We start from the raw sequence: 11,688 nt of genomic DNA, 5'->3' as shown, positions 1-11,688 counted from the left end.
AGGCAAGACCGTCAGGCCCCTGCTGCAGTAGAATGAAAAGGTTACGCTACCACAGGGCAAAATCTACACCATGTTAAAGTTCTTCATATATATATATATAGCTTTAAGCTGTAAGAAGCAGCTTAATGTTTCGGTTGGTTGATGTGGAGCTAATTTAAGTCAATCAGGAAGGATAATCTATAACAACAAATTATATTTCATAGCCATATTTTTTTTTTATTAAGTAAATTGTGATATGTATGTAAAATCACTTTAATAACCTGTAGTACCAAAACCTACTCTTGTCTGACTATATAATATAGTGGAGTAGACATATAACATGGCATGAAATGGAAATACTCAAGAAAAGTACCTTAACATTGTAATTCTAGAGTACAGTACTTGAGAAAATACTTCCCACATCTAGGCGTACGTGGACCGTCCAGGCCTGACCCCGGAGGACAACTAGGGGACACGTGAGGCCCTTAAAACAACCGTTGGACATTTAGGGGAACTGTTCATGGGCCGCTTGCTTTGTTACAGGCGGTCTGATGAGAGGACTGAGTTAACCTGGCTGGCTGCTGGCGTTACATCATCAGAGGAAACTAATGTGGAAGAAGAAAAAAAAAAAGCATTCAGTTACTCAGAAAGTCTCGTGAGACAAAGTCTGCTATCGGCACAAAACACGGGAATATGCTTATTCCCAAAAGACGTCTGTGAGTGTGTGTGAATGTGTGTGAGTTTCCGCTGCTTTTTGGGGGTTTGTCTTTTGTCATGTCTAGTAACCTTATTATGGGTATCATAGGAGTTCATGACTGAGTCTGGCGTTGAGCCAAGTCCCTCCCCCTCCAGGCCCTTTCTCCTCCCCCTCGGCTCCCTCCACACCACGTCTCCTCCCATGCAACAGGATTTGAAGGCGAGAGAGAGAGGGGAGGGAGGGAGCACAGCCCAGAGAGAAACAAAAAAACGTGACTAGGCACTCAAAGCGTCCTGTTATGCAACAACTGACCTACTAACATACATTCAGAGACTCTGAGGGAGAAGGAGAGAGAGAGAGAGAGAGACAGAGAGAGAGAGAGAGGGAGAGAGAGAGAGGGGGGAGGAGGAAATATAGAGAGAGGAGGAGGAAATAAAGAGAGGGAGGGAGAGAGAGAGAGAGAGGAATCGGAGCAAACATGACATGAGGAGCGCACTGCAAACAAGCGGCACTGTGTTCGCACTCTCGCGTGTACCTGCGCTAATCGGAGAGCTGGTGATTTTTGGAAAGTGACGGACGGCAGCCGATGCGCAAAAAGAGCGGATTGTTTGGACGAGAAATCTGTGTCCTCTGTGGATTCTGTCCCCTTTTTTTAAAAGACCAAAATATATAAAAATAGGGTAAGTTGGTTATTATTATTCATAACGGCATTGTTAATATGTGATGCGGGGTGTGATACGCGGGATCTCTGAATATTTTGCGTTGGTGTGAAGAAATTCATCTCTGCTTTAGCACCACGAGTGTTTGTTTTGGTGCTTGGGGGGCATTTTCTCAATGTCAAGGCGAGGTTGCAGCCCCCCCCCCCCCCCCCCCCCCCCCCTGAAGACTGTGTGAGGGTCTCTATGTGTGGATGGGGTGGGGGGGGCGTGTGGTTAGGGATAGCGCAAGGTTTCGGGATTCCTTCAGGAAAGAAAAAAAAGGTGCGGTGGGCTTGCTGGAAACGCACGGAGGCGGATGTGGATGTTTTTTGAAGCGGTGCCACAGTGGTAATGAGGCAGGGTCAACGCATCCGCGCTGCTGTGTTCACGGTGCGTGTATTCGTGGGTTGTTGTGGTGCATTCAGGGGCCCGTTTTTATCCCAGATTCTGTTTAGTAGGCGAATAAGCGTTCGGGTTATTATTGTTATTATTATTTGGTTATTATTAGGCTACATAAGGAGAATATCCCACGTCAGTAACGTTCAGGGTCACCTTTATATGTTGGACTTTTTAATACCCATCAGCTTCTTTTGGGTAAGTAGTCCACGCAGACAACTGAGGGAGATTAAAATAAAAAAATAAAAACTCCCATGCGGGCACTGAGGACACGCTTCTCCGTGTCACGTGTAGCAGCTCTCTGTAAAGGTTAACGCGGCTGTGCAGCTCTCCGTTAACCCCTTAGTTAGCTCTTCGCAGTCTGAAGGAGAAGCCGCGCGATCCAGAGCGCACCGGATCCATCCGTCCTGGATAAACATTTAGACATATTCAGGGTTTTTTATTACTTCTTTGACTTTTCTCTTAACGACCTCGGCTCGGACTTGACGGGAGCCAAAAAATAGAAAAAAAAAAAAAAAAAAGGATGAAGAACGGTGTTGCCAGGTGAGGTGAGGATCAGAACATCTGGATCAAATGTGGGTCAGACGTGTTGCTCTTATTCCGGGAGCGGCTCAGATGACAGCTACTATATATAGAGAGAGAGGTGTTTATTTTGATGAAAATGTGTAGATCGTGTTTATTTTGTTGGGGGGGGGGGGGGGGGGGGGTATTTTGCAGCACAGATGGATTCGTGCTGTCGCCTCGGATGACTGAGGATGTGATTAAATATGCATGAATAGGATCTGTCAGACGGAGCAACAAAGGAGGCACGCGGCGGCAACAGCTTCCTCACAATGTGTTGTGAATGATATGCAATGTGTTGATGTTGTTTTAACCGGCGGAATTAAACCATACACAGCGGCCTTCTGTTGAACTTGAACGCGCATGTTGAACTCAGTTTGCTTGCAGTCCAGCATTGTCTCAATAGTGGTGGAGACGGTGTCTTTACTGAGAGACATGGGACATAGGTGATACCATAATAATAATAATAATAACAACAGGCACATCGGTGTGTTTTATGGGATGTTTTACGTTTTGTTTTGAAAGACAAAACAATAATAATTCATTTTCCACACCGGCTTTGTGGTGTATGCACTGCACGTGGGCACGGAGACTTTATACGCATTGCAAAGTGTGCGCGTGTGCCGCATCCGTCGCTGCTGCGTACCGCGCTGGGTACGTCGAAGAGCTTTTATGCAGAGGGTTGCGTAATACATGAATTCAATAATTAAAACGGATCAAAGCGCTGGGCAGATTATGCAATCGGCGAAAGAAGAAACACACACACACACATATGGTCTGTGGCTATGCACCCTGCGCTTCGCTGCGGTGCGGAGCGACCGCTTCCAATTGGCTGGCGCGGCGCACACCAGGTCTCTATGACGGCTATGAATGTAGGTCACATTAGTCCTGCGGAGGGGGGGTGGTTCAAAAACCCCACCAAAATAAACCCTTGCATCGCCACAACAAAGACAAGATGTAGGCGTGCAGAAAGAGAGACTTATCAAAACTTGTTCGATCAAGGGAAACAAACACACCCTTTTTAAATATCTTACACCCTATTACATCATATAATTGCTTAGGCAACGGTTCTGTGGTTATTTAGGTTTGATGGAACCCTGTCCCGGTGCAGAGCGCGTGAGGGGGGGGCGGGGGGGTTGTGGCCCTCCTGTCTTTCCCGGGGCTTCCTGGCACATGTAAGACGATCAAACTCTGAGGGCCGCGCTTTGTTATTGTGCTGCGGTTTTGGGGCCAGCGCAGAGGCGAATTACGGCGTTTAGTAGGCCAAGGGAGCACATGGGACTGCTGCAACACATGGAGGCCACTCGGCTCTTATTTTATTTATTCTGTCTCTCTCCCCCTTTTGGAGAGGGTGATATGGAACAAGGATCTAGGCTGGATGGGACTCCGCCTTGCTGGCGTGCTGCCTGATTTCCTAACCCCCCCCCCCTCGTCGTCTTTCTTTTTCTTGGAAAGATAAATTCAGCCCTTCAGACTTGGAATTAAAGCAGACCCCACCCACGACCCCCAAACCCTGCACCACGTGCCATACATTGCGTTATTCCCATGAGGGGGGGGAGAAGAATCCCTTTTCATTGTAGACCTGCTCCCATTTCCTGAAACGCTCCACACAAACACGTGCCAGGGGGGAGGGGGGGGGGGGGGGGGGGGGGGCTAGATCTCAACCCACCGTTTCCAGAGCTCATCGCCACATTTAGACTCTTGCGGCGCGGTGCCCATGCTGCTTGTGGTTCTGCGAGCGAGTCCTTTTTTACTGCGCTATCATTCCACAAGTGCCTCAGAGACCGAGCGATGACACGTGAAGAGCCCGTGATGGATCGGAAAGAGTAGATCTAGGTCAAGGAGCTCCGAGCTGTGAGGAGCGGCTGCTGCAATGCACTGTGGGTTCTGCTCGCTTCAGCGGGATTGTTGTGCATTCCGTTGCATTTGGGGGGGGGGGGGGGGCTGCATTTTTAACTTGGCCCGCGGGGGATTTACTCGCCGTGTTCCGCTCTAAGACCCCCCCCCCCCCCCCCCCTCCCCCTGAGTACAGCCGTTGTAATTTTGGCGACAAAGAGGGTGAATGAAACGGATTACGGGCCGTGGAGGAGGCTTGCGCGCGATGTAGGTCGGTGTGAATCACGCTCATTCACGTGGTGGAATTCTGCGAGGTGACTTCATTAAACACCAGAGTTCATTCATGTACCGGGCTCATGCACGCGCTCTGGTGACGTCAATCAAGTCTCCTTTTGTCACAGAACGTTGGTTCTGAGGGAAGGGAGAGAGAGTCCGATATGATTGGCTGCCCTTTCTGTCCCTTTTTTTGTTGCTATACCAACATTGTCGCAATTGCCACTGGTCCCCCCTCCGATCCAGCCACAGTATAATCTATTCTCATCCCTCTCTTTGTTTTAACTCTCCCTCATTGATTATCAGTCTTTGTCTCCGCTTCACATGCTCTCACCTCCGTCTATATTCAGGCAATTCTCTAATTCTCAGCGCCTCTTTGTTCTTTTTATCGTCTCCTCTTTTTGTCTTCTTTTTTTCTGATCCCTCCCTCGTCTCTCGCCCGCCTGACCCATATGTTGTGGCGGGCCGTGCCGCTCAGACTTGTGTTTACAGAGTGCAGTCGGTCCCCACTTTCTGGGTCAGTGGGACAAAAGCGGAGGAAAAAAAGTCTTATTCGGTTTCTTTCGGGCTCGGGAGGATAACCTCGAACCGTTCGGCCAAGAGGATGGGGAAAAAATAAAATCACAGACAAATATTTAGTGGGTATAATGTAGATTGTTAGATTTGATCCTCTGGTGATGATTTCTTTTTTTTTAAAAGGCTCATTGTCTGCATTATAGAGGTAAAATACAGTTTTTTATTCCAAGAATCGGGGCTCAAATTCATATTCATTGGCAGGATACGCCTGCGGTTATGTAATGGTGTCAGATCCTGGGAAGAGCAGAGCATAAACAGTGCAAACAACCATGCCAGATTACGGGATTACAGATTCAGACAATGTAATGGCGTTTATGAAGGAGCACTTACGCTGCGGCTGGTAAAAACACATCTACTGCGGCTCTGTTATGATGAACACACGTACTTCAGTCCAGTCAATTTGCCAATCTGCTTTTGTAGGTTCGATATCATATGTTTGTTGTTATTATGTCACACGGAAGCACAAACTATAGCTGTGACATAATTAGAAAATGTTTTCTTTATTGTAGTGGTTTAGATATTTTAGTCTGGAGTTCTCATCCAGCGTTTAAAACGATCACTTTTCTGTCCTGCTCAGTAATTGCTGTTATGCCCTGATAATGACCACATTAAGAGGCACACCTGTTCGGCTCATTACGGAGGACTCCCTGCTGTGTCCGAGCTCTGAGGAGCCCGTCTCCGTAGTTATTATGAGGCTTCAGACCACCCTCGCGTTTCACCCCAAAATGTTAACAGGCTGAGTTATTCCTGCCCGTGTCTCGCCCCCCCCGCCCCCCCTTTCTTTCCAGGAGGTCTTGACCTATATTTGTCGGTGCCCCACCTCGCAGCTGCCCCCCCGCACCTCCAAATCCCTCCCTCGGTCTCAGCCTCCTCATCCTTGACCTGCGTCGGCTCACTGCCTTTGTCTGACTTATCTGCTCACTCCGCATCATTGATTTGGCTTTGGAGTTGTTTCTGGCGAAGAATGCTGCCACATTCCTCTGAGGACGAATGCATTGGGTGGGGGGTGGCGGCGCTTGAGCAGTGTTTGTGGATGGGGTGTGTCAGTGGAAAAGCAGTGGGTAGTCCATCATGTCGGGTTTTTTTTCATGTGAAATGTTCTAAAATGTATCCAGGGATCCTCACCAGCTCCTGCGTCTGACTCACCCTCTGGGCCAAAATACTCCTCAGGCAAACAAAGAGAGCTAATCCTGAAACAGTCAAGTTCTGTGCTCTCAGCATGTGTCAGACTGATGCAATTTCTGCGGTGTTGCAAGATGTTATCATTAACTTCATGCGTGCACTTGCCTCAGTTGCCATTAGTCTTTTAGTTTGGATTTCTGCTGCCTCCAAAAAAAACTAAATGTGGTCTCAGATATTTCCACTCGTTTCAGACGTCACACTGGAAGCTGTTATAGCTACGGGGTGATAAGATGAAGCGGTGTCAACTCAATGCCCTCCTTACGTCACAAAAGTCAACATCTACAACATCTACTGCCGGGGTAAAGGCCAGGGGTCACAGGCTGCAGACAGAGCAGATCAATAGCGGGGCCAAAAGGTCAGACGGGGAGGTCTAGCGGCCATTCATTAGTTGCCAGCGGCGACACCGCGGTTTAAAGCCAGACGTGCCAAAACAGCAGAGGAAAGCTGTTGGGGTGTACGGATGTGTCTTTGATCACTATGCACGCTGAAAACAACAGAAATGACAAAAAATACCTCTGAATAAATCCTTTTGAGTCTGCTATGAGAATGCATAATGGTGCACCAGAAGTCCACATGGATTAATATGTATTTTTTCTCTTTTTCTTTTTTATCTCTGCAGCCTTTCATCTAGCAGTCAACCGTAGAGAGACAGACGGACGGAGCGAGAACGAAGCTCCCCAAGAGACTGACACTCCGAGGTAGACGGGCTGACCTACATCCTGCTGTTTACGTGGAGATCTAGGACACTTCTCCGCCAGCCGAGCTTTGACAACCAACAGCGGGAAAGCAAGAGGAAAAAAAAGAAATTTGTGCTTTTCTAAGACTGATCTGATCCACTTAGGATCTGTGAAGAGTCTGGACACTGAAGCACCAAACCCCTTCAAGTGAATAAATGAGGGTTACTAATGCTGAGCTCCAATTGTTCTACGTCTTTTTTTACTATTTTGGACACTTGAGTCCCCTCCTGTCACGACTGCACTGAAACTGCAATAAGCAGAACAAGAACTTTGCGAGAGAACCTTCAAGGTTGTTTTTGGCACCGCCCCTCCTCCCGATTGACCTCTGACCTGGTTCTTTCCTAAAAAAACAAAACATTTCAAACTGGCTGCCACGAGACAAAAATGGAAAATCTGACGTCAGCTCTCCAAACATTAAACAAAAACTCAGAGAATAATAACTGTGAGACCTTCAGCAGTTATGAGGAGTCTCTTCCTTCGGCCGAAGGGAGTCCGACTCGCATGGGCCGCCTCGGCAAGTCCAAACCCGGCATGAGCTGCAGGCGAAAGCGCGAGTTCATTTCGGATGAGAAGAAGGATGCCTGCTATTGGGAGAAACGCCGCAAAAACAACGAGGCCGCCAAGCGCTCCCGGGAGAAGCGACGTCTCAATGATATGGTCTTGGAGAACCGTGTCATGGCACTGAACGATGAGAACGTGAGGCTCAAGACCGAGCTGCTCCAGCTGAAGCTGCGCTTTGGCCTCATAAGCACCGCCTCCTACATTGAAAAGAGTCAGCAGATGGGCGGAAGCAGCAACACGGCAAATGGAGGCTCCTCCTCGTCCTCCTCCTCGACCCAGTACTACTCCAGCGGTTACTCCAGCGGTTCTCAGGTGATGATCAACTCCGATTCCTCAGAAACTGAGCAGTCTGGACGCAGCGAGGGCCACAGGCAGATGGTGAAATACTCGCCACGCGGCTCCCTCTCCGACATGTCCGATGGCTCCTCCAGGGACAGCCCTGAGCCGCTTCCTTTCGAGATCAAACAGGAGGGTGATAGGCTGGAGATGGACATCGCCAATGGCACCACCACCGAGATCATGTTCAACATCCAACGTGGTCTGGCCCCGGTGCCCACTCACCACCAGATCCAGCAACATTCTCAAGAACTGGAGGCCGCATATCATGGCCAACAGCAGCATCACCATCAACAACAACAACAACAACCCCATCAGGAGCCTGCGACCGCTATCAACACCATCAGCCAGCCTGCCCCCCACCCACCCGCTGCCCAGAGGAGCGTCATTCTGTATGGCTCCAGCAGCGCCTCCTATCCTGTGGACGCCCTGACGAGGCACCAGGACGTCGATGTGCCGGCAGCCCAGAATCAGAGCGGCGGCAGCAGCAGTCAGACCTTTGCCAGTCGGCTGCCCCAGTATATTACAGAGAGCTCCACAGAGACACTGGCTGAGGTGACGAAGCAGCTGGAGAGGAAGACATTAGACTCCCCTCCATACGAGCTCTCGGACAGCCGTGACGAGGCAGGAGAGAGACAGGGGTACAGAGTTTGCCAACCTCCCCAGCAGCACCTGCAGCCGGAGCAGCACCAGCAGGAGAGAGATTCGTCTGCAGAGATCCTTCACAAACAAGTGGAGGGGGTCAACCACTCCTACCTGTACCACCCTCATCAGCAGCCCCATCATTCATACCTCAGTGCCCAAGACGAGGAGCCACCTGTGCTCACCTACGAGGGCGGGCACGGGGGCGAGGCTTACTACCGAGGCCAATCAAATACCAAGGACACGTCATCCAGCGATGGAGATCACCGCAGCTCTGATAAAGACGCGTCCACGGACGATGAGGAGTCCCCCTCCTCGACTTGCTCAGATTTGGGCAGCTACCACAGCCAGCATCTTACCAGCCTCCACCGCCCTGCCTCGCCTCTGCCCTCCTCCCAGGGCTGCTCTCAGGGCCGGGATCCCCAGGGGGAGGTGAAGGGCACAGCGTTGCCCCACAAACTCAGACTCAAACACCGGGCCATGAGCAGCTCCGGCCAGGAATCCCCGACGACCCCTCCGTCTGCCACGCCGCCTCCCCTGCCCCAACACCCCTACTTGTCCCTCATGCCGCAGCAGAACGTTATGCGAGAGAGCCCCGCCGGAGAGGAGGGGGGCAGGGCAGAGAGCGGGAAAAAGGAGACGGGAGGACGTCGAAACAAGAGGCGAGATTAGGTGAAAGACAATGTCTCCTCCAACTACCCTGCCATCATGCCTTTACCCAATAATCAAACCCCCTCCTCAAGCCCTTGGGACCTCTCTACTTCCTTATCCCCAACGTCACCAAAAAGGCTGGACATCTTGTAGGGCTGTATCATATTTGTATATATTGTACAGATTTGTCATTTCTTACATCCTCTCCATACTTACAGAAGCACTTTTTTTTATGTGATGAGAGGAGGAATGGAACTACCTGCTTTTCTACTTTTGTCATCCAACAAAAACACAGCAGAGCACATTGACATTTAGATCACAAACGGGAATGTAGGACAAGGAGAAGTTTTGAGCTTTATCAGTACTACAAATTTGGTACACATCCGACCGTAGACAAACGTACACATGTGTGGCTATCTGCCTTAATCTAATGCAAACGTACACTGGGGACATTCCCTCGACCAAAGAAGCACCAACACTACAAACACCGAGTTCCATACCTCTTCCCAGACCCTACCTCTACCAACCCATCCTCTCCCCAACCATCTCCATTAGTTCACGAAAGACCGCAGTCACCTTTATTTTTTAAAGCACTTGGTTTGTATATTACTGTGATATATGAATATATGTAGCTATTATAAATATATATTTTACAAAGAAATTTGAATACAAATTCAACATAAAACGCGACACACCTGCAATGGTAAAAGAGGGTTTTTGAAAGTGACCATCCGATTATGAATCACAATCAACGTACAACCACGTCGTCCACTGTTGCTACAAAACCCATTTGAATAAATAAATCTCTTGATTGTTAAGCTTTAGCATTAATCATTTGTTAATGCCGTGTTTACAAAGACATGGCCGTCCGGTTTGGAGCGCCAACAGCACTGAATGGAGAACACGTTGTTTCCGGAGGCGAGGGCCTCATTCAAATGTTTGGATTACTTAACCTTTAACCAGCCTTTAACTATTCGGTGGAATTCACCAGCTGCAGGCTACAAGCCTTTACTTTATTTGAGCTTTATCAACCATATCTTGTTGTCGTTTCCATTCACCGGCCCGTTGTATTTATTTCCTCTTCACTGTAGAAAAGTCCACAGGGACATAGACGGGAGAATGTGTACAGACCTTTTTGAGATGCATCCTGCAGCTTTGAGCTTGAACTGTAATGGAGGTATGGGATGCTCAAGGGGGGGGGGGGGGCGAACGCAGGAGGAGCTGAGGTCCCATTCATGTAAACACACTACAGCGCAGTTCTGAACGAGTCCCGCTTGTGTAAAGACCCAAGAAAAATGACTGTACATTGATTGAGATGACACAAGGTTTTGTAGTGCGACCAAGCACAACCCCCTTCGCATTGGCTCCCAGATAGATGAGTTATTGTGAAACTAAAGCTCACGCAAAATCAAAATTCTCAAAAGCCTCCAATTTGTGCCAGGGTTGAAATTGCCCCTCAACAATCTGAGATTAAATGAACAAAGAAGTCGGCCTCCCTTGTCTCCCGCGTAACTCCATTAATCACTTCAGGCGGTATTCATCCCTTTCTCACGGTAGCTCTGCTACTGGACAGCGATGAATTGCCTGCGTTGGATCCTAGTTTAGCAAAAGTCTATGTACCACGTTTGGCTTTTTGGTGCTTGTGTATAAATGTAAAGTCCTCCACCCCCCTCCCACACTCGAACAACACTGTAATGTTTATTTCATTGGTTTTGTATCCTCTTTGTTTCTTCGTCGAGGTGTTGTTCTGTTTTCTCTATACTGTGTCTTTTCTCCTATTGAACTGTGATGACATGTAATTGCCTCATCCCCCCCCCCCGCCACCTTTTTTCAGTGTGTATTAATCAGTAATGTTTGTGGTTTTGCTGATGGTTTTATGAAAAAGACGAGGAGAGAAAAGAAAAAAAAAGGAAGAAAAAACAGGCAAAGGTAGTGTGGTGTTTAGAGATGGGTGGTGGTTGGTCTGGTCGGTCATTACCCTCGCTCCCTTTTGACATGAATATGTATGTAAAGACACTAATGTTCATTGTGGAAGATGGCAGCATTTGAAGATCGAAAAAAGAAAATAAAAAGAATGTTGACCCGATCAACATATCATGAAAATGGCCTGTTATTCTCTACGTTCTTTCAGTGTGGTTCGACACAGTGACACCTGATAGGATGTTACACACACTTACAACCAAATCATCAACTGACTTTTACAGCCCGCAAAGCAATGCTAACGTTCAACTGAGCAGCCAACTGTCAAAGAGCAACGACACAGTCAACACAGTAATCGCAGTCTGTGGGCAACGCGTACGAACTGGCAGCACGATTCGTCGTATCAACCGCCATCACGCTCTATAAACCTCTAGAACCACCAGTTAGGTAATGCATTACTGATTAGTCACTGATTGACATAAGAGAATGAATCACCATCAGTAACCAGACAGAATAAATTAGGGCTATGCAGCATTATGACCGTCCTTGGTTGTAAACTACATTTTATATTACCCAGAGGACAATTAGAAGGATTCTTTAACAGTATGCCATGTTATATAAGGACATGCTCCTGTTTCCTGTA

General features: G+C 48.4%; 1 protein-coding gene across 1 annotated transcript; it reads left to right on the top strand.

Moving 5' to 3' along the window:
* Positions 1–1,206: 1,206 nt before the first annotated feature.
* Positions 1,207–11,087, top strand: nfil3-2 (nuclear factor, interleukin 3 regulated, member 2). The gene is made up of 2 exons (XM_079176831.1): positions 1,207–1,356; positions 6,818–11,087. Exon 2 carries the CDS (start codon positions 7,320–7,322, stop codon positions 9,144–9,146), a length of 1,827 nt encoding a protein of 608 aa, XP_079032957.1. The 5' UTR covers positions 1,207–1,356; positions 6,818–7,319; the 3' UTR covers positions 9,147–11,087.
* Positions 11,088–11,688: the final 601 nt, after the last annotated feature.

This window comes from Pholis gunnellus, assembly GCF_910591455.1.
Source record: "Pholis gunnellus genome assembly, chromosome: 17".
Classification (NCBI taxonomy): domain Eukaryota; kingdom Metazoa; phylum Chordata; class Actinopteri; order Perciformes; family Pholidae; genus Pholis; species Pholis gunnellus.
The sequence above is the reverse complement of the archived record's forward strand: the minus strand, read 5'-3'. Positions and strand labels throughout refer to the sequence as shown.

Bases quoted from the DNA above. Each gene is read 5' to 3' on its own strand.
- nfil3-2 (XM_079176831.1), top strand. From the start codon at position 7,320: ATGGAAAATCTGACGTCAGCTCTCCAAACATTAAACAAAAACTCAGAG.